Raw genomic sequence first — 26,195 nt, forward strand, 5'->3', positions numbered from 1 at the left:
TAAGGACATGACGTCAGTACGTGCTTGAGCCTGCCCGAAAATGCTCTCCCGTGTTGTTGGATTTCGAAAGAGCGCAGGACTTCGCGATGAAATAATACATTTTTACCCGTGAGGAGAACACAAACAAACCGCATGTTTTTAAACTGAAGTTATTCGCGTTCCCGTTAAGTGGCGAAACGGCGTTTTTGGGAGACTCCGACGGGAAGTTTGTGTGATCGTTTTTCCCGGAGTGATGTCGAATCCTGGGACTCGGAGGAACGGGTCCAGCATCAAAATCCGACTGACAGGTAAAAAAACGACACCGAGAGAGAAAGCGCTTACGGTGCACGTTTTAACCGGAGCTAAAAGGTTTCACCTACGAGCCTCTGCTGTAAAGTGATGATATTTGTAGCCATAACAAAACATCTCGGAGTGTCTTTGGGGCTCGCGGCTCCGCTGTTTGCCCAAACATCCGGTTTTTGTGTGGCACAAGTGCTAGCCTGTTAGCTCGGATGCTAACCAAATTACCGAGAGGACAGTCAAGAAGCTGTTCACTATCATGTGGGTTTCACAGCTGAGACAGACAACTAGTCAACTGCTCACAGCTCACCTGAAACACCGACTCTTGAAAGCTAGAAACTTTATCACGCTAACACTTGTTTCCTAGCGTTAGCTTATGATAACATTGTAGTTACCGTTGACCGCTAACGCCTGCTAGCTACACCCATTTTTTGGGTTGACCAGCCGAGCACAGAGCTTGACCTGAATGCGACGAGCTCTGCATGAATGTCCAGCTACAGCTTCTCCTAAAATCAATCCCTCAGTAGATTTGGCATGCTAGCCTAGATTACCCATGAGTATTGATTGGCTTGTGTCAGCTGTGGCAAGACAAACGTCGGACTCGTTGAACTTCATTTCATTTTTAATTGTTCCGGTAATGTTAACACACAACAATCAGATTTACACTCACAACAACTCTAATACACACAAGAGAAATGAGCAGAAGAAAAAAAATTGTCTCTCTTGTATTTTACGTGCCCATTTTAACAAGAAAAATATATTTAAAAAGAAATACAGTACTGTGTTCAAGTCTCAGGTCGCTTTAAGCCATGTTATGTTAGCAGTGTTATAATGGCCATAAATATTTATTATTAGTAGTCCATTTACTAAGATGCAACCAGAACTTACAGCGAATTTGTATATAATATTAAAAGCACAAATATTTCAAGAAAAAACAACTTCAACAAGCTAAAGTTGCAAGTATTTAGTGACCTAAGTCTTTTGCACAGTACTGTATAAGTTAATTTTTGAGATACTGGATTCCTTCTCCTTTTTGGACATTTGAATATTGAATCATGTCTATTTATGTTGTTAATGAGAATTTATATATTCAGAGTTTGCATTAGGCTTATTGATCATTTTATTGTTGTTATATTTTAGATCTATTCATAACCTGTTCAGAATAAATAAATCAGAGATTAAAAAAATGTTAGCAGAGAGAATCACACATTCCCAGAGTCCACGATGACTTCTTAAAACATGCTGTTTTGTTTGTTGGACAAATAGTCCAATAGAGCTGCATTGATTAGTAGATTAATCGGTTAGTCAATTGATGAAAACCAAGCCCCGACAAGGTTTGGAAAGTGACTTTTTAGTTTGCCTTTCACTGTGGCGTGTGGATTCCAAAATCTACCTGCCACTCAGTAGTTTTAAATTGGGGTTTTTTTGCAGGTGAGTGAAGCAAATCTGGAGTTTTTTTGGAGTAGAGGGTTTTTACCAGACCAGGAGATGCTTCTGTTGGGAATCTTGAGTAGCCTCTGTGTGATTGTGGCCAGCACAGATAAACGATATGAGCAAGACGTGTGATAGGTGAAGAAGTGTGTCAGATAAGTTCAAGTTTATCTGTAGTCAAAAAAGATGCTTGCTCTGCTCTCTTGACATCCACTTTCGGAAAAGAAAATATACAGACAGCATGTGGCACTTAATCAGCATTTAAGAGCTCACTTATCCTCAAAAACATCCATCACAATCATGCACTACTCGATGTTCCCTCCTGAACCAGTGCATACAAACCACAAGACGAAATATTTAGTCTGCTGGCAAGCACATTTTGGTGCGTGTTTGCTCAACTTTGAATCAGAAGGACAAGGCGTCTGCCCAGCGGCACAGAGTGGTCATTTCCATTTGAATAGAGGCCCCTGGGTGCCCAGTGGGGTTACATTAGCTACAGTAAAAACCATTGTTCCAGCTGTGTGTGAGAAAGAATGAGAGAGAGACTCCTGTGTGCCCTACAGAGGGGAGCCTGACCCCAAAACGAACAAAATATCTGAGTTCAGTCCCCCAAAAGAGCACGTGTCAGGGTAAGAATAAGTTGGAAATCTTACATAGCACATATAAAGGTTGCCAGTGTTTTTTGTTTTGAAAAAAGCAAAGTAAGTGTTAGATCATAAGGCGGTTAGAACTCTGTACTGTTCACTTATTTTGCCATACTTCAGTTATTGCGTGGGAGTCTGAGGCAACACATACATGAATAATATGAAGCCGTTAATACGAAAAATGAGCAGTAAGAATTATTCACAAGGTGGACTCCATTGAATATACCAACAGACTTTTCTTACAACAGGATCATTGAAACTTAAAGAATTAATTGAGTTACAAACTTTATTATTCATGTATAAGGCAAAAAGGAGAGTACTACATGAAATTTACAAAAGTTTGTTTTGATTTCAGAGGATGAGGAACTTAAAAGGAAATTGAATTTTAATCACCAGTTTGCACGGACTGCATTAAAGCAGATATGCTGCAGTACGTACAGTTTCTGTTAATTAATTTTCTTTTTAATGACAACCTAAAAATTCAGCCAGTGTCAATTTGGTATAGACCAATCAATGAACTGATAAACCAAGAAAAGAACGGATTGAATAACTGACGATAAGAATAATCCTTAGCTGCAGCCATAGTGAGAAGAAATACATGCATCAGTGTTAGTGCTGTTACGATACTTCTAACTTCAGTGCAATGCCTCGAAAAATGTTGATATTTGATACCATATTTGACACCACAGGGAAAACTTGACATAATAATTATTATTATTATTTATTAAAAGATAAATATGACAAGGCTTGAAAACAACTGCTTTTCTTGGTTGGTAGCAGAGAACAGCAGAGTGGAAGTAGTAAACATGAACAATAAGACCACACAGCTTACTGGTGTAATAATACTGCAGAAAATAAGTATGGAAACCATTTTAAATATTCAGAATCGATAAATCAATACTTTGACAACACTAACATCCTGTACGAGACGTAAGTAAAAATAAATGTCAGGACACTAAATTTAAAAAACAGTATATTTTAGAAATAAAGCTTGCAGAGTACATTTTTATTTATATTTTTGAGCAGAAAAGAAAAAAATTACTGGCCATAGCTTCTCAAATATGAAATTTGTCTGGATTTCTTAGTCTTGTATGATAGTAAACTGTAAATCGTTGGGGTTTGGACTCTGTCAAACAAAACAACACATTTGAAGAAGTCATCTGCTTACATTTTATAGAACAATCAATCAATCAAGAAAATAATTGACAAATTATTTGACAATGACAATAATCCTAAGCAGCCTTAGTAAAAGGACATTCAGTTAAAGTACTATCATCCATCAGTGTTATTATAGGGTCAATACTAAAATAGAAAATTAAATGCAAGTATTCTGGTAAAATGACCGAAATGCATGAATTCTGTGAAAAGTGGTACGTAATCAGACAGTTGTGTTTTCAGATAAGTCAAGACAAAAGAAAGTAGTGAAAGTGTGTATGGATGTACTGTGGAGGGTGTGTGTGTTTTGGATGTGCGTAAACCCGTCACTCATTATTTCAGCCTGGATGCAAACAGAGGTTATTGCCCCCGACTGAGCCCCGCCCCCACAGGTATGAGTGGAATTCTAATTGGGTGAGGAATGTGTGATGAGCCAATGGGAGTGCAATGCTGCGCGGCTGGCCAGCACTGTGTTTAGTCTGTCAGAGAGAGGGGTTGTTTGGCCTACATCAGAAAGGCCTGTGTGTCTGTGGCGAGGACACAGACAAAGACCAGACGAGTTCACATTTCAGAGACCGCGATGGGTTTTTATGGACTTGTTTTAGCTAGCCAAGAGGTGATTTTGTGGTTAGGCTTAAGTTAGCTGAAGGGGAAGTGCTCTACAGGAAGAGAACCACATTATCTTTAGGTTTCATGATCTGGTGAGATGTGAATGGACAGTATTCAACTTTATAGAGAACAGGACTGCAGCTCATGATTATTTTCACTGATTGTTTTCTCGATTAATTGATTTAGTTGTTTGGTCTATAAAATGTCAAAGATGGTGAACGTTTTTGATCAGTGTTTTCTGAAGCACAAGATTACGTCCCCAAATGATTTTTTTTTTCAACATCCCCAAAATATTTTATTTACTGTTAAAGAGGAGTAGCGAAACCAGAAAATATTCAGATTTAAGGAGCCAAGATCTAAGAATTTTGACTTCTTTTTCTTAAAAAAAAACCCATTATTGCTTATCAGATTAATTGGCAATTAATTTGATGATTAACAACCAATTAATGAATCAGGCAACTGTTGCAGCTCTAGTAGAGAAACACTTGCTAAAAGGAGATGCCTATCTGGATAAGGTCTCTGTATTGAACCTTAATACTTCTTGAAACTGAGTATCAAACACCGTCAAGTACTGGAAGTGAAACTACTGTTTATTTTAGGGGTGTACGGGATAATTAGAAGCTTCATTCACAATGTTGACATTTGAATTCAAAATCAATATTTGAATGCTACAGCTTTGTTGTTGTTGTTGTTGTTGTTGTTGTTGTTGTTGTTGTTGTTGTTTTGCGTGTCTATTCTTTCTGTTAAAACCTCAGTATTTCTGTATAGTTGCAGATTAAGCCACACTATTATTATTACTACTACTATTATTATTATTATTAATGCGTTTGATTCTAATAGTGGCTGCGTAGGATTGTTTCAGACTTGTGTGATCCAAACAATTCAGATAACCCTAGAGCATTGTTTAATCCAAAAGTCAAAATTTATTTAAAAGATAGATGTAATCTCCTCCAAAACTCACAATATGTTTTTATCTACTGAAATATTCTGTCTCAATCCATATTTGTTCCCATTTAGCCTTTCAAAATTAAAAAACACATTTTCACTGCGGTCTAAAAACTGTTTGCTCTCCTGCTTGTCAAACACAAAGGGAGGCACACACCCGTATTAATGGCACAGCAATTTAACCGCACCATAAATACATTTATATAACCACAATTCCAAAAACATCTATTTTGGTTTTAACACTTTTATAGTGAAAAGACTGACTTATTTAATCTGAGGAATCACTTTATTCATATTGATGGTTTTGTTCAAGGATTTCTTTTCTGTCTTTTTTCTCTTTTTTAAGACACTGGGGTCATAAAATATGACAACAGAAATGTGACCCTTCATGTCAAAGCCTTAATATTAGCTTGAATGTAAAAATGTCCATTTGGTACAGCTCTAGTTTTGTTGTTATTTGATAAAATATCGCTTGTTTAAATAATATTTATTAATTTTTATTTATGTCCCTATGATGTCAGCGACACTTGATGTTGATAATCCTGATAAGTTCAGTTTACTCTGATACAGCCTTTAAAACCAGGAAAAGACAATGCTTGCCAAATTAGGACGTCAAAATTTAAGTAGATATCTAGTCTCATGTCCCAATATCATAACATTTCTTTTTTGCCCAGCTAACTCTCGGTACTTGCACGACATCGAAAATTTCTAACAACACCCGACCCAGTTCAGTCTGCGGTTTTTAAAGAATCTTCGTTCCCTCACTGCCGACGAGGCTTGAATGCAAAATACAGCCAAGAAATGGGTCAAATAGTAGAAAAAAGGGTGTTTTTGTTTGGGAATGAATGAGCTTTATTGTGAAGAAAAAATGCCGTCTAATGAATGAGAGAATCTGTGATTCAGCAGGATAATGTTAATTTGGTCATAGAAGCAACACGTGCTGCTCAGGTTTTGTTGCCAGGTAGTCGGATTGAAGGGCTCAAGAGTAAAGAGCGCGAGGGGAAGAGAGTGAAAGGGGGGAATCATGCTTACTTAGGAAGCAGCATAAGCACTTCTAATCCTCTCACTTACTGAGCCGGCAGCTTGTGCAGACACACACACATACACTCTTAAAAGCACACAAATGTAGAATTGGAGGGACTGAGAATGTGACGCCGTTGCTCAAACAAGCACATCGATAAAGCAAATACAGAAATGAAACCTACTTTTTGTGTTTGTGTGGCAGACTGCTCTGTGTGAGTGTTTATGGTGCTGGGCATGTTATTAAGTAGGTGAGATATTTACTCACGTGCCCGCTCGCAGCTGCTTTTGTATTTGTAGCTGAGAGGAGAAGGCAACACAGGAAGTGATGTCATTGTAATCTCACCTACTTCACATGTGAACCTGTGAGTACCCTCTGCAACAGTACTGTCTAGTCAGAAAGATCTTAGTATTCATATTTTCTGGCTCGATCTGCGATCACGAGTACTGATTGCGCCTTGGCATCTTTTCAAATGGACTTGACCGTTATTTTGATTTAGGAAGCTTTAACGAGCTTCTGAGCGTCTACAGTTTTATGGTTCCTGTCATTACCTGAAAAATAGCAAGTGCTCTCTGTGCTTAAAGAAGTATTTCACTGCCCAAAAGATGGTCTTTTCATAAAACTGGGTTGTCTCTGCATGTAAAAGATGCAAATACTGTTGAAATTGGTGCTAAATGACCATAAAAATCATACAGAAAGGGCTCTGACATTCGCTTTCGCTCAAGAGGTAGAAAACGTACCACTTCTTAACCAGCACTGTCAGGTTTTACCAATTGATCTCAGAATTTTCAGCCTTCGTTTTTACAATTCAGGCAAGAGTAGGACGCCCACTTCCTTTTCCCAAACTCTCGTTTCATGGTTTCACTGTTTGATCTGAGTTTAAGAGAGGGGGGGCTCTCTGGATCTACACTTTTTACCACAGTTCATTCACACATACTACCCACATTGTTATGATACAAAGCTGGTTGGAAATCTGCAAAGTATTCAGGACAGCTCAACCCAAAATCAAAAATATATATTTCCCCTCCTGATTGTAGTGCCGTTTATTAAGATAGATCGTTTTGGTGTGGGTTGCAGAGTGTTGCAGATATCGGCCGTAGAGATGTCCGCCTTCTCTCCATTATAATGGAGCTAGACCGCACTCTGCTTGTGGTGCTCAACGCGCTAAAAAATACATTTGAAAAACTCAACACCACTGAGTTAGCTAACATTACAGCTTGGCCAGGGAGGACGCCATTTATGTTTACATCTCATGCTGTCACGACCCTCTTGTTGATGAGAGACGCGCACTTCCTTCTGCGTTGGTGGGTGTAGTTCTGTAAAAAGAAAACTTTTTCTATTTGAAACTAACAACAAGGTCTGTAGGTTATTTTAAAAAAACGGGTCATGATTTCTGGAAAGAGACATTGCTGAGTTTTTCAAATGTATTTTTTGGCCCATGAGTGGAGTTACAACTAGTTCAAGTATATTAGAGAGAAAGCAGAAGACCGATATCTCCAACAGTTGACGACTCACACCAAAATATTGATAAATAGCACCACAAATAAGAGGAAAAATATGCATTTTTGATTGGGTGGGAACTGTGCCTTAAGTTGCAAGAGTAGAGCTGGATCGCAGAAATGTTTGTTGGCGATGGTTGATTGCTGAAACATGTTGTGGCGTCAGATTCCTGGTGGAGTTGCTGGAGATGTACAGAGGTAGCTCCTTTGTTCATCATCTCCCTTGAAGCGTTTCTTCTTTTTCCCTCAAGATTGGATGAATACAATTCTCCCCCGCCGGCTCTCTGTAGCTCTCAGGTTTAAAAAAAAAAAAAAAAGGAACGGACATAAATGCCAAAAAAAGAAAGCGACAGTGGGGAAATTGAGGACCAGCTGAGCTGTAGCTGTGTGTGTCTTTACCAGCCGTGACCTTGGCAGAATGAGGAATTTCCTGAGACGCTGAGAAAGAGCCTGTCACACATTGAGTGCCACAGAAGAGCTGGTCAAGAGGCGGAAAAAGAGAGACGGGGTGAAATTAGGGGTGTTCCTCCTTTGTCTCTGCCAGGAGATTGGAGGACATGAGGGGTGGAGAGCAAAGCAGGGACAGTGACGGACAAAGTCTTCCTCTTCTGCTCGTCTGAAAGAGGAAGCAGGGGCAAATTAGAAACTCGATTCTCCTCCACTCCAGCTGTGTTTCTGTCGTTGTGTTCGTGGAGAAAAGATGAGGTCTCAGTGAGGAATGTCTGAGTCAGGAGGAGGAGGAATGGAAGGGGTTGATGAGGAAGAGAGAAGGATATCCTGCAGCCATTCTCCACGGGTTAATCACAGGAAATAAACCACGCCAAGCCAGACACATCTACGCCACCACACAGTCACCACATCCTAAACCGCTGGCTGGCTGACTAACTTCCTAGATGGAAGTCTGGGCCAAACCAGATCACGGCAGATTTTAATTGCACCTCAAAGCCATGATAACGGTGTCAGGTGGGCTGGCGGATCAGTTAGGATCAGTTTGAGCCGTTTGTTTCTGAGCCAAGACAATATGACGCTAATGCAGCCCCATCCTTGTTAAATTAACACAGATTGTTAGGTTTGCAATTAACAATTTGTTTCAATATTGATTAATCACTCTGAGATGACGTTCATATAGCTGGCTTATTTGCATTAACCCTTTAAAACCTGCAGCAAAATCAGTTTTCTTGTCTAGCTTTCAGATGCTTTTACAAGTATTTAAATCTTTGAATTCCAAGAAACTTGGTGTGTTTACTTAAAAAAACAGGGAAAGGGAATGAGCAACTTGGTAGGAAATGTTCAATAAACTGCTAAGAATTAGTAGAATTAGTAAGTTATTTTTGAAAAGCTAGGGAAAATGTCTAGGGGAAAAATTACATAATTACATACATAATTACATATTAAAAAATATGTTTAATTTTATTTTTTTAAAGAAATTTGGGTAATTTCCTACATGTTTTTGAAAAAAAACCAAACAAGTTTAATTTCTTTCAAAAACAAGAAAATGACCTAGAAAAAGTGCTGAAACTGTTTTTTTGTGAAAGGCATCTGAACGCAGCTCCAGAAAACTGATGTTGATCCGGGTTTCAAAGGGTTAAATGATGACACCAATTTATGTTTTAAAACTGAGAAAAGCAGCCAATCCTCATATAAAAAAACGATAGTAAAAGAAATGTTTGGCATTCTGTCTTAAAAAAATAACCAAATGACTACATGATAATCAAGATAGCTGATTAGTCAGCTAGTTGTTTCAGCTCTGTTTAGTGACATGAAGCCCAGTTTGAAGCTGGTAGAGATGTGCAGGAGGAAACAGCCTTCAGGATTTCACTCCTCCCCCTCCAAGACAGCCCGTCTCTCCTCCCGTCTAACTGCATGAAGATGACTGACATGATGTAGTTACACATTCCACCTCATTGGTCAGAGAGGCTCCCATTTATTCTGTCTTGAAAGAGAAAAGCAGAGAAATTAGGCCAAAGGTATTTCTCAAAAACACTCTGGTCAGACAGCAATTTATCTTAATTATCTGTCAGTCAGTGTAAGTTCCTAAAAGTTTTCTGCTGTAATGGAGGAATCCAAATGCTTATTTAACATCTGTACTCGTGTGTGATGCTCCACAGTAGCTTCCATACTGTGCTCCACGAAGGAGTGTGAATTAACACCTCAACTACATGAGGAGACGTTATGAGGAGCGTTTTACATCGCTGTTCTATAGATTTGTTCTGCTGTATTTAACATTGGCTGCTGTTACATGGACAGTTTCTTCAGTCAGATTGAAGTCATTCTGATAGAGATTCCAACTCAACTGTTTACATGGATCCTAAAAAAAGAGTGACCCAATAAAATGTGCATTTACACGCCCCAAACCATTTAATCAGAACATAGCTTATATGACCCATGTAAACATGGTCCCACCCACTGTCAAGCATCTAATCTGGTGGAAATATAAGAGAAGAAGAATTTTATTTCCAACTTTACAGAGAAAATTCAATTAATTCAGTACATAAATTATGGAAGAAGCGGTTCCCCCTGTTAATATTATTTAGTAGTAAGTAACGTAAGTGTAACTTAAGTTATTATCTGTAGCTGCTAATTACACATGTCCCCGAAACACCTCGCATGCAGACTATCGATGTTCTGTAAATGTCACATTTGCAGGCCACTGCTGCAGGTTGACTGTTGCGTCCAGTCAAATAATCAATTTATTAATCAGAGCATTCACATTAAAGCCCAGCACTAGCAGAGTGCTAAATATTTTTTAAATTTATTAACGATTGTTAACAAACATCCACGTAAGCACAAGAATTGAAACTGTGCAATTCCATGTAACCCGAAAGTTGATTGTTTGTATACTGACCATTCTGGCATTCAACACTCACTTCTTGAACAAAGTTTTATCAATTGTAGGAAGCCATATTTCATAATTTGTTGCAGACAAAAGAAGTGTGGCGCCTTCTCCAGTGGCAACAACAGAAAGAGGCACTATCAATCATAGCTGACGTTTGCATAGTTTAATACTTAATCATTTCATCACAAAGTGTTTTAAATTGGTCTCTATCAGGGTGACTTGTTTCTTACCAACACCTGAAGCTAATTTAGTACATGTTTTTGCATGTTTTGTGTCCACAGAGCTGGACATTTAGACATACAGTGTAAATATTATTATAGTTTTCATGTCAGTTACACCTTACGTTTCAGTCCATTTTTAAGTGTGTTACATCAGCCCTGAATACAAACATGCAGCTTGTTTTTGTCCAATGCCCACTCTGCCCTATAATCAAGACCAGTGTTTGTGACTGACGGGACGCGATTATGTTTCTAAGAATTAGTTTATTGTGGTTCTGCTGGGTGTTTTTTAAGGTTTACAGCGGAGTTCGTCGAGCTGACCCAGAATGACATGTCAGTTCTCGCACCGCACAGGCTGTCTGGCAAATAAATAACAAGGAATTGCACACAAACCCACAGACACACACAATAAACTAAATACTTAACACACAAACTGAGGGTCAGTTAAGTTTTGCTCTCTGGATCCACAAAGATGATGTGGCAGAGAAGGCATCCTGCCACTCGCTGTGGGCGGCCTGTGGATGGATATGTATGTGTGTGTGTGTGTGTGTGTGTGTGTGTGTGTGTGTGTGTGTGTGTGTGTCTGTGTGTGTGTGTGTGTGTGTGTGTGTGTGTGTTTGCGTGTGCAGCGATCCTGACACCGGCCTATACTTTACTGCTCATTCTTGTTAGCACGTCACATAAGTTTTCCTGCTCGTTGCCGTCCTCTTGGCATTCATATATTATCCTAACCAGCATTCTTCCTCCACACAGTTTTTATGTGCACCAGCATACATTTATTTATACCAGCCTACACACAGACAGATCATTTACATATTTGTGTGTGTGGAATTTTTGTTCATGATGTTTTGTTTTTTTCTTTGCAGTATTATGTGCCAAGAACCTCGCAAAGAAAGACTTCTTTCGTAAGTACGGCCGTTATGGCGCTTATGTTCATTGCATGAATTATGGTGATTGGTATACATGATGAGATGTGTTTCAATAAGGGTCTGTGTGTGCCAACAAAACCAAGACTGTAGATTGGTTGGTATAGCTTTGTGTTTGTGGTGTGTGTATTTGTTTGTGTCTAAAGCCTCTTTTACACTACCTGTTAAAGGTGTGAATTTCGTGTCGTTATTCCGCCTCGATGTTCTGTATAAAAGGTAAACTTGAGGAATTTGGGAGTTGTCCTGTGTTTAAGCCAGAAGTGGAGGTAGTAACGAATCAACATCTGTGTAAAAGGGACAGCCGGCTTGAAGGGACAATGGATGGGATGAGTGTGATGTTTCACTGACGTCTTATGAGTGTGACCCACAGCTGAGTGACTCAAAGGTCCAGTATGTAGGACTTCAAGGCATCTTTGGCAGAAATGGTGTATAATATTCATTACTATGTTTTCATTAGTTTATAATTACTGAACGAAGAACGAGCTGTTATCTTCACATGGAGGCCAGATAGGGACAGTCGCATATCCTCATCAGCCACGATACTTAAGTTTCAGCTCTGCAATCACACAGCTAGATGCCACCAAATCCTGCACGCTAGACCTTTAAAAAACAGCTAATATCATTTAGAAGTTAACTCAAAGACAGCAGCTGAAAATGTCCCCAAATTGGAAAACAATGAGGTGCAGAAGCTCTTTACCATCAGAGCTGAGGACAAGATCATCTGCCATTTAAGCGACAGTAACCGATTGATTTTGCCTTGTTATTCTATTGTTATTATTTAGAAAACGCCCCCCAATGCACATGTTGTATGTTACACCAGAGGCTGACGTAGTTGTTGTACACGCCATGACCGTCATGCCTCTCTTAAATCACATAGTGACCTGACATTATGTCTGAGTTGCTTGGCTGTTAATAAAAAACAAAGCTGACCTCAAGATCATCTATGACGGTCTACCTCTAGAGTCTTTGATAGTCTTCCCATTTGATACTGTGTGGTCTGTTGGCCTGTTTTGTATTTATCTGTTTATCAGAAAGTTCAATATAAATATTGACCAGAAACAAACAGATACTGTAAATAAAAAGTGCCATTGTTGTCTCTCAGCTCTGTGTCATGATGATATGCATTTCTAACTCGTCCTCACACTCATTTCAGCCAGTTTCCACATGCTATGATGACATTATGCACTAGATAGTATATGCTGTTATTGCCTTATAGCTTTTCACACTGCAGGCCAGTCTCAGTAAAGGTACAGATAAGAAGAAGAATCTGCTGTAGTACAAACCTGAGCACTGTTGTGGAGATAAGTTATCTGCAGTACTTAAGCCAGTTGAGATAGTTCTAATATTTTGACATGATCTTGTTTGTGATTCAATGTGATGGATGCAAACATTTAATTTGAGCTGTGTGCTGCAGGCCTGCCAGATCCATTTGCCAAGGTTGTGGTGGACGGATCAGGTCAATGCCACTCGACAGACACAGTCAAGAGCACACTGGACCCCAAATGGAATCAGCACTACGACCTGTGAGTCTCCCGCAACGTGTTTGAATGTTTCTTTACTGTTTTTACTAGAATTTAACAATAAATTTAAAAGATGTCCTCGTTGTTTTAACCAATTTGGTCCTCTGTCTTAGACCGGTGTTGCAAAAATGAAGTGTTTCAATAAGGGACACATGATATTTGAGCTAATATGGTACTTTTTACAAGCTTCCTCTGTCTAATGTTTGAGTGGCAAAACTTAAGATTTTTTTTCAAGATGTTCAGATCATGCTGATATCACACTGTGCTCAAACTATTGGAAAACATGGAGCAGACACATGACACATGTCTTACATCTGTTTTTCAGCTACATTGGAAAGACAGACTCCATCACCATCAGTATATGGAACCACAAGAAGATCCATAAACGACAGGGGGCGGGCTTCCTGGGCTGCATACGACTGCTTTCTAATGCCATCAGCAGGCTAAAAGACACAGGATGTACGTCTGTCTTTCTATGTGCAGCCCTCTGATTTTTAATACACATAAATTCAAATCACAGATGTTTATTAAACAGGAACAGCCTTCAGTTTGTGTTTTCTTTTCTCCTCTTCTTGCAGACCAGCGTCTGGATCTGTGTAAGCTGAACCCCTCGGACAGCGACGCAGTGCGGGGGCAGATAGTAGGTGAGGCTGCTCGCACAGATAAATTATCATTACAAATGACCCCCATCGGCTCGCTCCCCATGTCCCTTTTGTTTCCCTCTGTGCATATTCTGCCCTCCCGCTCTGTCATCTCTCTGACCTTTACCGCCTGCTTGTTTCCAGTGAGCTTACAGACGCGAGACCGCATCGGCAGTGGAGGCCCCGTGGTGGACTGCAGAGGACTGTTGGAAAATGATGGGTGGGTGTGTCAATAGATTTTTAGGTTGCCAGTGTATAATAACATGCTTCTGTGCTGAATTCTTCCCTCCTCATTGATATATTTCCTCTTAGATTTTAGAGTGCTTTCCTGTATATCCTGTTTTTTTCCTGTTTTTCAGGAGCACCTAAAATACTTTTTGATCTACATATGATTATACAGAGAAACCAGTCGTCTCTCATTTGCCATATAACACTATTTCACTGTTTCCACCAAAATAGAGATGGTTTTGTTCAGGTTCCCGGTCCTAAATTTGAACTGTTAAGCATTTCAACCAAAAATAAATCGGTTCAGAACCCAAAAAGTTGGTTCACAGTCCGGGTTGAAACCGATGCAGTCCTTAATGAGACAGATAATCAATATTTTGAAGCGATGTACACTTACAATATGAACAAAAGTCTTTACGTCCAAATTTAAAATTTGGGATTTAACAAACTCCAACACAAAACTTTGTTTAAATGTCTTTAGTGAATGTTAAATCAAAACCAAAATTTTCAACAATATACAGAGGAAGTTCCCAGTAACTTTTGAATATATTTTATAATGTCAAGTGAAAATTTAAGAATATTAAGAAAATTAAGAATAGTTTCCTGAGGTTTAGCAGAGTAAAAATTCATCCCATGCTGACACAATCTGATACAGATTATCGGCAATATTTTTGACCTTGAGTGCGAACCATGATGACGTCAGCAGGCGTGTCATGTTCTGCAGGTCGGAGAGAGAGGCTGAAGAAGACAACAACAGAGAAATCAAATGTAAAATCATCAGACAAAAACAAGCATGCGGTGGTCTCGTTAGTAGTTGATCCTTTCTTTTTGGGGGGCTAAAAACAAGTATCTATAATAACAGAAGAAAACGTCACAGTATACACAGTATATTTAGCAATTTTTCTACCACTGTTTACTTTCGTTGTGCATTGTGCTGCAGTCTGCGTGATGACACGCCCTTGATTACAGTAGAGGCTGGTTCGCTCTACACCACCAACGTTTCAAGAATTCTGAACCGAACTGGTTCAAGAACCAGAGCTAATTTGGTAGAAACAGTGATATTTACTTTTCAAGCACTGGAGAAAAAAAACACTAAAATGCTTGGGCAAATATCAGCCTAAAATGTAGGAAATCCTGAATACTTAATGATTAATCCTTCATGAAAATATCAGCCATTCAGGCATTTGGCCAAAAATCTCCCAACAGTGTTCAGCTGGATTGAGATCTGGCGACTGTGAAGTCCTGAGCGTACCATTCACATAATTTTCATAGTCCTGAAACAATTCAGTGGAGTGTCAACGAATGACCTGTAAAAAAGTATTTGAATTTATTTTTTAAGCTTCAGGTTTTACTTGTCTGTTTAATGTAATGACCAATGTCAATATTCTGTTAACTTATCAAATACAATCCTTAAAGTCTTATGTCAATACCAAGATTCTTCTCGGTCACATTTGGATCCCTCGTGAAGCTGAACTGAGACTTTTTGGTGCGTGTTTATCTGCAAGACGACTTTAGTCACAGTTATTATTTGTTTGATTCTCTCCCAAATCTCTGCTCCTCTGAGTTCAAAATAAGAGCACTTGACTCATCATGTGCTCCAGTGAAACACTAAGTATGACTTTAGTTGTGTGTGTGTGTGTTTAGGCCTGTGTTTGAGGGATGTTTCAGTGAAGAGCCGCTGCCCTACTCCGACCCCACTGGTGCGGCGGGGGGCGGGAACTGTCGCCTAGACTCACCCAGTCAGGAGGGCCGTCTTCAGACGCAGCGAATCAGAGGGCAGGACTCCAGAGGCCATGGCCACACCCCTCAGAACAGACCTCATGGGCACCAGCCGCCTGATCTGCCAGAGGGATATGGTCAGACAGACATTCCTCTTGATAGTTAACCGATCTCAAAATCTCTTGTGTTGTATCCATTACGTAACATCTTTCTTCTTTTTCTTAAAACAGAGCAAAGAACAACAGTGCAGGGCCAGGTGTACTTCCTTCACACACAGACAGGCGTCAGCACTTGGCACGACCCTCGGATACCGCGGTACGATTGCACTTCAGTCATGTCTAGTCCAAGCATAACCTGAAACGAGATGAACCTTGAATAAGCCCTGCTGACAATCTAGGTCACTGCAGCAGCAGCAGAGGAAGAGGACAAAGAATGATATAACGGAAACAGAGAACAGTTGAAATTGCCACATGAGGGTTATATTTGAGCGTTATAGAGCAGATATACAGCATTTGTGTAATGCTCTGTAATATGAAGCCCCCCTCCACTCAAAGATATGTTTATCTTATGTTTATGGCCCCTAAAATATCTGACCTCGACTGTGCTGATTCTAACTGTGCAAAGCTTGTTTTCATATTCCTCTACTGAAGGTGATGTTGATGAGATTTGCTTAAATTTGACATTCAAACAATGCCAGGCAAAATAGATAATCACGCCCTCACCGCAAAGTCGATCGCAGTCTAACACCCCTTTGCCACCAAAATTAGCGCATGCACGTGGATTTTTCAAACACACGTAAACCCACTAAATACAGGAAAACATAATCTTTTGGAACTGTTAAACTGGCAATGTGCAGATCCTGTGAGAAAAACCCTGAATGCATACTAGAATATTTTCGGGTGTTTGCGGATCCATGTACGCGAGAATCATTCTCCAAATGTTTATCATATGAACACAGTTTTTTTTTTTTTTTTTAAAGCAAAGGAAAGACTTTTCGGTAGGGCCAATCTTGTCCTTGGCTCAGACTGTATGGAGTTTTGGACCTCATTGTTTCCCACGTAGTCTGACGTTTTCGGCTGCTGTCCTTCTTGGTTGAGTAAGCCGCTAACTGCTACTAGCTGCTTTGAACATTAACACACCATCAAAACTCCCATCCCTCTTTATACATAGACCTCGAGGTCGAGAGGGCTGTTACTACCTCTGTTGCTGGCTTAAAGGTGATAAAACTCTGTCCCCCCATTCCACGACTGTACAGAGAGATTATACAGAGCTTGTAAACCAGCATAACAGTGTGATATTCTTTACGATATTTCTTTACCTTTTATGTGGGGAAACATGTTAAACAAAAAATGAATCATAGCAGAGTATTATTACATACTTAAAACATGTGTAGGGAGGCTTTAAATATTTTTTCTATTATTATAACTGGGGGATTTCACATTTAAACCGCTAGATGTGTTCAGAAATGTATGAAAATCGGCCTTTGCTTTCTTTATCGCAAAACACTACATGCCATTCCCTGATAGACCCTGCTTCTGTCGCCTGTTGACTTTAAAGGTCTGTATTTTCCTTATTTTGCTCTGCACTAATCATACCAACAGATTAAGCGTAAATCTCAGGTTATTTCCTTCAGCCTGGCGCCTGGCTTTAAGGCAGTATGAGGGGTTAAGAGCGTACAGTATGTAGGGTCAGAGCGGTTGCAGACAGAGGTCTGGTTGAAGGCTGCAGCCTCACCAGGCTGAATTGGTGCAGTGTATTCCTGCTGCTGGCCGAAGTCTCAGTCCGATTCCTTGTTACTGGTGCAGGGACCTGGCCAGTGTGAGCTGTGAGGAGCTTGGGCCGTTGCCAGTGGGCTGGGAGGTCCGAAGCACCGTGTCGGGCCGGATCTACTTTGTGGACCACAACAACCGAACGACACAGTTCACAGACCCGCGCCTACACACCATTATCAGGTACAAGCACACACACACTTGAAATACTCTCATGGCAAAATCAATCCACACCTGGGTGGCATGACACATACAAAATAAGTGGTTTCAAGACTAATCTGTGGTTAATCTAATCTGTCACGGCTGTAATGCTGAACGCAGACTGGTTCTGACCTACTAACAGTCATCAGCTCTGTTAATAATCGTGTGATTTCCAGAAATGTGGGCTTATGTAGATTTAGCTGCTCTGAGTGAATGCAGCGTGTAATCCAGTATGCTCTTTTTTTCTGTCTTTCCGTCAACTCTTCATCTGACCGTCTGTCATGTTCTCTGTCCTCCTTTATGTCTTCCCACCTCCAGCCAGCAATCCCAAGCGAAGGAGTCCTCACAACCCCCCCAGATGGATGTGGGGGGTGAGGAAGGAGGCGGAGGAGGTGTGGGCGGGGGAGGAGGAGGAGTCGATGGAGACGTGGCGGCACGCTACGAGAGAGACTTGGTGCACAAGTTGAAGCTGCTTCGACATGAGCTGTCCTTGCAGCAGCCTCAAGCAGGACACTGTCGCATAGAAGTGTCCCGAGAGGAGATCTTTGAGGTGGGTGCTGCAGTTTTTCTCCCGTGAAGGACACAGAACCACACAATGATGCTGTCTCTCTCAGACACGCAGATAGATGGGACATTTGTGCCAGTGTGGAGCTATGGAGGCAGTGTGGATAGAGTGGGCAGCTCCTGTGAAAGTTTACATTCATACAGACACGTCCACGCTCCTCCTGACTCATACACCAGTCACAACAACCTATTCTTTCTCTGGAGGGGAGCACAAAAGAAGCACTGATTGTGCTTATTAATAAACTGTTAAACAGAACATCACTAATCTAAAGGGTTATGTTCACATCTTGAAGACAGCCTCTCCACACAGTTATTTGCACGAGATCAGATTTGCGTGTCCAGACATCAGTAAGCTGTCTGCGTGGGTTCCTGTAGTAATGCCGTAGGCATCAGTAACTACGGAGCCACACTGCAGCCTTCCAGGCATGAGAGGTCCATCATTTCGAACTCCAAACAATCGCACTGTCAAGTGCTATTATTTGGGGGTGCCCACCAAGTGCCAGCAGACAACAGACAAGAACTGTTGTCCTCCTTGTTGTCCCTCATGGCGCGCTGGTAGTAGCATCATGGATTCAGCACTTGCGTCACTCTTGATATGATGTCATTGTTGTGTGTCGCAGAAATATGATTTTAGGACAAATCTGTAAAATTCTGACTAGAATCGCATTTCAAACCACCTCCAATTTTTTTTTATACAACTAGCAAAAATTGCATTCCATCTGTTTTTTTCCCATCCATAATTTCTAAATTCAGTATGGGTATCACCCTGATATGCAAAAAAAATGAGATTAAGGCTGGCAGTCTAAAAAAAGTGTATATTTGTTTTTGTAAATGTCTGTAGGTGGCCTTATGTAGCACCTGTCAGATTGTCAAGAATTTGAGCAGGTAGTCTAAGGTCTAATTGTTTTTTTCTTAATGTTAATGTTTGTGTCTGTGGTTATGTATTAATAAAGTTTCTGTGTGTGTACAGGAGTCATATCGACAGATAATGAAGATGAGGCCCAAAGACCTGAAGAAGCGTCTTATGGTGAAGTTCAGAGGAGAGGAGGGCCTGGACTACGGTGGCGTGGCCAGGTAAGTTACCATTTAACCTGTGAGATATCTGTAGAGCTTCTGCGAAGCATCGGTGAGCCCCTTGGCTCTTATCTTTTAACAGTTCACACACAGCGCTCAAGCACTGATTTGCCTCTGATCTGGGGCTTTTGTCGGGGAGCTCCAAAAACTGTCTGTGAATAGAAAATCAGGGCTGAAGTCGTGGAGTGTGAACTTGGCATTAGTGAACTAAACCTGGTGCAGGCTGGCGATGGTGAACTGCTGCAGAGCCTCCACAGGGGAGAGAAAAGATTGGGCTTAAAAAAGTGCTACATCTGTTCATTAGAGGTGGTTTTAAAGGAGACTTCGGTGAACACACAAACTACATCATATCACTTTAAAATTTCGTGTCAGTTTTCTCATTGTTTAATAAATGATGAAATTAATAAGTTTCTATGTGAGGTTTGAACATTTGTTAACAATATTTTGGTTGTCTGCAGGGAGTGGCTCTACCTGCTGTGTCATGAAATGTTGAACCCTTATTACGGGCTGTTCCAGTACTCAACAGACAATATCTACACACTACAGATCAACCCCGACTCCTCCATTAACCCTGTGAGTACAAACACACACGTACACGTACACACATAGGGCGCAGTTGAAGTGAGTAAGGGGATTCTCTCTGACTCCATGCCTCTGTCTCCATCTTTGTCTGTCCCTCCGTCTGTCACTTTGTTTCAGGACCACCTGTCTTATTTCCACTTTGTGGGTCGTGTGATGGGCCTGGCAGTTTTTCACGGTCACTACATCAACGGGAGCTTCACGCTTCCCTTCTACAAACAGCTGCTAGGCAAACCCATCCAGCTCAATGACCTGGAGACCACCGACCCGGAGTTGCACAAGAGCCTCGTCTGGATATTGTGAGCAAGAAGCAGAGAGCTTTTTTTTTGTTTTTTATCTTGAACTATTTCTTAGTTTATGTCCTGCACTGTTACCTAAATTGATAAAGACAGATTTTCCATTTTTAACTTGTTTTAATACTCTGCGCAGAGAGAACGACATCACTTCAGTCCTCGACCACACGTTCTGCGTGGAGCACAACGCCTTTGGGAAGTTCTTACAACATGAACTGAAACCTAACGGCCGCAATATCCCCGTCACCGAGGAGAACAAAAAAGAATACGTAAGGTAAAGACAGTGAGATGTTTTGTCTTTAACGTAGGCGTTATCCAAACCGTGCACTTGATACAGAGCGTAAAAGATATGTATCATCTTGTCAGCTGAAAGGGCTCCTGTGTGCACAGTACAGTCTATACATACAGTACAGTTTACAGTTTGTGTGTTTGTATTTTTCAGACTTTATGTGAACTGGAGGTTTATGCGTGGAATTGAAGCCCAGTTTCTGGCTCTACAGAAGGGATTCAGTGAGCTCATCCCCCAGCACCTCCTCAAACCTTTCGACCATAAAGAACTCGAGGTACATGTTCTGCCCAAATCATCACCTGCCGTAATATGTGGTTTGCTGTGTCACCTTTGCTTCTTCTTAATATTCTCCCTCTTTCTCAAACCTCTTCCTCTCCAGTTGATCATCGGTGGACTGGGGAAGATAGACCTTGCAGACTGGAAGACGAACACCCGGCTGAAGCACTGTACAAGTGAAAGCAACGTGGTGCGGTGGTTCTGGCAGGCGGTGGAGGCATTCAGCGAGGAGAGGAGAGGACGCCTCCTGCAGTTCGTCACGGGCTCCACCAGGGTCCCTTTACAAGGGTTCAAGGCGCTGCAGGGTGGGTCATGCACTGGCTTAGACAACACAAACACACACACACACACACACACACACACACACACACACACACACACACACACACACACACACACGCTGTAATCACATCAGACACTATGTTTGTTTGATGCAAACATTTGGTCTGCTTATTGGGTTTATTTGTCTTCCTGAGGATTGATAGGAAAAGACCCTGTTTGCTGTGTTTGAACCTAATTAGACTTTGAACTGATTAGACATATATAGACTTTTTTGGGCATTTTTACTACAAGAATATATAGGACATAGGGATGTGCACAGATACTTACAGACCTCATTTTTTAGCTGTAACTAAATTATTTTCTTTATCGATTAAACTGACAGCTATTTTTTTTAAATTAACCAATTCATTGTGTTACCTGTAGAATGTCAGGAAATAGTGAAAAAGTCTGACAGTCCAAAACCGAAAAATATTCAGTTCACTATCAAGTAACAAAAGCATCAAATTGTCCCATTTTAAAGGCTAAAAAGCCAAATGTTTGTCATTTTTGCTTAAAATAAAATCTGTAAAGATTTATTAATTATCCAAAATAGTTTCCAATCAATTCTTTTGTCCATAGACTATTATTCACTAATCCGGACATTCACTTATACGCTGCCTGCTTGTAGGGATGTCCCAATTTGTGGTATTACCCCTAATCCAGACTCAAGACTGTTATTTTCAGTATCTGTCAATAATGAGTCCTCGTGCAACATTTATATTGTTTAACACACTCGTAGCTTGCTGTTGCACATCGCACCCTGAAAGGGATAGTTCAGATTTTTGAAGTGGGGTTGTGTGAGGTACTTATCCGCTCAGTGTATTACAGACAGTCGATGTCAGTGAGTCAGCAGGCCCCAGTCTGGAGTAGCAGGCAGGGAAGCTAAGCAATGTACTGCTGGGGGTGGGGGGGTCAGCAACAAAACATATTTTATCCACCTAAAAAAAATCAATATCAGCCTAAGCGTATGCTATATTTAGAATATTTTTAAGACTTACCTTGCCGTCAGACAGCTCTTTTCATTACACTACATTTTCTCAGCTGTAGAACTCCCATATTCCCGTGCATAAGCCCGACCGTAACGTGCACCGTATTAGGCTGCAGATCAGCTGTTTAGGTCAGACTCATAGTGGTTTCTAGACAAGACAACAAATACAAGGAAATAAATAAAAAAAAGTTAGTGATCATGACAGTGAAGACAAAATGTGGAGACAAGAGGACACCTTTGTAAACCAGAGAATACAGCAGAAGAACATTTCCAGAGGCAGACTTGTTTAGAAATACGGGTGTAATGTGGTTTAGAAAGTAGTGCCAAAGGAAAGGGCTTTTAGATGGCAAGGTAAAGTGGTGAAAATATTCATAACATAGCGCCCACTTAGAATGATATAGAGTTTTTTTAAGGTGGCTAAATGACATGTAGCTGTTGCCCCCGTCCACAGCAGTAGTGTTTTGTTTCTGTGGCGGTGTTCCTGTCTGCTTCTCCAAACTAACATCTACTGTTTGTAACACACAAAGTATTAGTACCTCATAAAACCCCACTTTAAAAAACTATCCCTCTAAGATAGAGAAAACTTGAATTTAAGTTTGCAAAAACAATTCAGTTAAAACATGAACGGCTCTAAATTAAGAAACTACATCTTGCATCGCCTGGTTTGTTGCAACAGAAAGTTCGGACAGGATCTCGGCCACCACTTTTGATGCTCAGCATAAGCAAAATACTGTATCACAAATGCATGTCCACATATTTTTCTTACATTAGACCTGCATGCCCATGAAGGCATCAACTGATTTATTTGGTAAACTTTGATTTGATGTGAGTTTTTACTGTTTAAAGACTGCTGAGTGTTTCTGTGTACCAGAATAGAGCAGTGATAACTAGAATGTATGTGTGTAAGGTTCTACAGGTTCTGCAGGACCAAGACTCTTCACCATCCATTTGATAGACGCCAACACAGACAACCTGCCCAAGGCCCACACATGGTAAGAAAAACAAAAGACAAGATGCATGTTTCTCTTTTTTATTTACAGATGGGTACGTGTGATGTCACTAAACGTCCTCTTTTTGTCTCTAGTTTTAACCGGATAGACATCCCTCCCTACGAGTCTTATGAGAAACTCTACGAGAAACTGCTGACGGCTGTGGAGGAGACCTGCGGCTTCGCTGTCGAGTGATCGGTCCACAAACCAACATACACACAGTCACACTTGCGCTTGCACTTGCACACAAACTATTTTGACATTTGACATATACTATATACACACACACATCAACAGAATATCGAGTATACGCGGAGTATACAGAGCGGCCAAGCATCACAAGAACACGCGGTCTCTCGCCACCTCTTCACCACCGAACTGTTGGGGGTTAAAGGAGGAAGCACAGCGGGAGAGGAAGAGAAAAAAAAAAAAAAAACAAAAGGAAAAAAAGACAAAAAAAATAAAAAAGTATTTTAAAATTTTTCAAATGTTTTGAAGAAGCATTTTTATCCTTCAGTTTTAACAAGCTATGATGTCATTCTTCAGAATGTCTACCGCCGCAGCGACTCACAACGACACGAGTCAACGGACAGAATCGGCCAATCACATGCGAGCCTGCGAACTTTAAAATCAAACGTGTGAAGAACAAGGCGGATTGTCTTTCTGTCTGACAAGCTGATTGATTGACTAGTATTCATGCTTCATGTTTAACCACTGTCGTGTATCAGAACGTGCGCATGTTCGTGTGATTGTGCGATACAGCGAGAGAGTGAGACTGTATTTGTGTGTGTGTGTGTGTGTGTGTGTGTGTGTGTGTGTGTGTGTGTGTGTGTGTGTGTGTGTGTGTGTGTGTGTGTGTGTGTGTGTGTGTGTGTATGTGTCAGGCATGGCACCCGGTTACGCTGTAAAACGATCAAATGAGCCTGCTCCTCTGTTTGGTAACTTTTTTGTCTCTTCCGTTTGTATCTGCGACCACTCTGTCTGATCCACTCTGATATTTTATTATTTATTACTAAGTGATTACTGACCAAGCTGCTATCTGCTCTACGAAGAGCCCACACTAATCTCTCCATCACCCCCTCTATCAGAGTTGAAGGGTCAATTCACTTGTAATTCAAGTAATCCACAAAGTGGGTTTTATTGAATTTTGTTACATTTTTTTAATATTCACATTATTGCGGAGAAATTCTCTTTGTCAGTGTATGAAACTGTTAGTGTTTTGGTGTTTTAAAGGTCCAGTGTGTAAGATTTAGGGGGATAAAATGGCAGAAATTGATTTTAAGTATGTTTTCTTTAGTTTTCGTCTACGGAGGTCGCTGTGTTGCACCTCCATGTTTCTACAGTAGCCCTGATCGCACAAACCAAACACTGGCTCTATACAGGGAGAATCACGTTTCGACAGCCACCGTACTGAACAGCTGCTCCGCGCTAAGCCAAACAGCATTGGAAAAATGCGGATTTGTAACATAAAACTGCTTTATTTAGTGTTTTTATCAGTTTAAATCGGTGGGTTAGATTGTTTTAGAAAGGAGGAGACCTCTATGGATAATTCGTCTCCCGGTAAAAATCTTCTGAACGTCCGGATTTTAAGTTTTCAGAGAAAAAAGGCTAGCACACTTTAGCAGGTGCTCTTCACAGACTGACTGAAAAGCATTGGAGAAACACTGATTTATGAAGTGTAACTGCTTTATTTAGTGTTTTTAGTGTTACATCACTGGGTCGGTCTGTGATGAGACAGAAACAGATCTCCGCAAATAATTCGGCTCCTGGTAAAAATCTCTTGAATGTCTTATCAGGTAAAATAGTTGAGCACACGCTAGCAGGTGCTGGGCTAGTGGCACGTCTGAGACGAGCCGAACAGAATCACAGAAACGCTGATTTCTATTGTGAAACTGCTTTATTCAGTGTTTTCATCTGTGATACCTCCACAGATAATTTGGCTCCTGGTAAAAACCGCCTGAACGTCTCGATTAGGAGAATAAGTGAGCACACTTTGACGAATGCTTGTCATGGACATACCAAACAGTGTTGGAGAAAAAGTGATTTTAACGTGATTCTGCTTTATGTAGTGTTTTTACGCTTTTAATCACCTCATCAGTTTGTTTTGGAGAGGAAGAGACCTCTGCAGATAATTCGGCTCCCGTTAAAAACCTCCAGAACAATGAACGCAGAAAGAATTTTAATCAGAATAAGTTTCAGCTGGTTGCATTTGGCAGTTCTCACCACTAGATGTCACTAAATTCACCTAAATCCTACACACTGCTCCTTTAAATGCCATGTTACATTCATTTAACGTGAAAGGGATTGATCCTCCCAGCCCTAATTTTAAAACCTAACTCTCCCGACGTTATAGAGGTCCGAGGGCGCGACCTGGATATTTAATAAAAATGAGCCACGAGGACAGAAAGAAGGAGTTCAGGAATTCTTTGGTTGTATGTGACATGTATAATAAAATCTCACAAGCCTTTTTCATACATGTTTCATCATCCATTTCACCATCTTTATTATTTTTTTCTTTGTGGCCCTGATGTTTCTCTGCCCGTCTCTTTTTCTTCATAGCCTGAATGTTAGAAAAAGTAGTCCTCGTCTTCAAGACCACCATGAATGAACAAAGTCTCTCTGCAGTCATTTATCCTCCAACGAAGTGAATGAAATCAAAAACCTAAATGTCGAGCGAGTAACGTGGAAAACAAAATTGGGATTTGTTGTAGATTGATAACTGAAGACTGTTAAGCAGTATCATTTCAATCTGCATTTTCTAGGTTCACTGTGTAATGGATGCAAGAGTATTGTAACTTACTATGTACTAAACATTTATGAAAAAATACAATGTAAATAAGATTATATTAAAAGAAATTAAATTGAAAATAAATTCCTTGTGTCCTGTGTTTTTTCTTTTTGTTTATGGCAATTAAAATCGATAAATATTCTCTGTATATACGTTTATCTAATAAAGTTTATGGAGTATTTTAATACTATTGATAGGAAGAGAAGGAAAGACTGTTATATTTCATCAACATTTCCAGCAGTTGACAGCAAAAATCTGTAGCAAATCTTAGTGTGCAGTTGTAATTTTTATATAATTGCTTTTGAAGTATAATGTATGCCTATCCTAACTGGAAATATAGATTTTATAGTGTGATTTTTTTGTCCCTTCATAATTTTGATACTTGAAATGAAATAT

At 40.4% G+C, this 26,195-nt stretch overlaps 1 protein-coding gene across 2 annotated transcripts; it reads left to right on the top strand.

Moving 5' to 3' along the window:
* smurf1 (SMAD specific E3 ubiquitin protein ligase 1) lies at positions 1 to 25,883 on the top strand. Of its 2 annotated transcripts, none has more exons than XM_042504194.2 (18): positions 1 to 287; positions 11,504 to 11,542; positions 12,978 to 13,086; positions 13,409 to 13,542; positions 13,662 to 13,727; positions 13,869 to 13,944; positions 15,594 to 15,805; positions 15,899 to 15,983; positions 17,474 to 17,620; positions 17,957 to 18,188; positions 19,173 to 19,276; positions 19,735 to 19,849; positions 19,976 to 20,154; positions 20,285 to 20,422; positions 20,591 to 20,711; positions 20,817 to 21,018; positions 22,930 to 23,014; positions 23,107 to 25,883. In XM_042504194.2, exons 1-18 carry the CDS (start codon positions 233 to 235, stop codon positions 23,204 to 23,206), a joined length of 2,199 nt encoding a protein of 732 aa, XP_042360128.1. In that variant the 5' UTR covers positions 1 to 232; the 3' UTR covers positions 23,207 to 25,883. The 2 variants fall into 2 exon arrangements, with proteins under 2 accessions (XP_042360128.1, XP_042360129.1); XM_042504195.2 differs by having other exon boundaries at positions 22,939 to 23,014.
* The last annotated feature ends 312 nt before the right edge of the window (positions 25,884 to 26,195 follow it).

The sequence above is a fragment of the Plectropomus leopardus genome, chromosome 18 (genome assembly GCF_026936395.1).
Source record: "Plectropomus leopardus strain MGB_pleo_1.0 chromosome 18, ASM2693639v1, whole genome shotgun sequence".
In the NCBI taxonomy this organism is placed as follows: domain Eukaryota; kingdom Metazoa; phylum Chordata; class Actinopteri; order Perciformes; family Serranidae; genus Plectropomus; species Plectropomus leopardus.

What these genes read in the sequence shown, in the direction of transcription:
- smurf1 (XM_042504194.2), top strand. Translation starts at nt 233, where the DNA reads ATGTCGAATCCTGGGACTCGGAGGAACGGGTCCAGCATCAAAATCCGA. An exon ending in AGTGCGGGGGCAGATAGTAG is followed by an intron (nt 13,728 to 13,868) that starts GTGAGGCTGCTC and finishes GCTTGTTTCCAG; the next exon opens with TGAGCTTACAGACGCGAGAC. An exon ending in TCGACCATAAAGAACTCGAG is followed by an intron (nt 20,712 to 20,816) that starts GTACATGTTCTG and finishes CTTCCTCTCCAG; the next exon opens with TTGATCATCGGTGGACTGGG.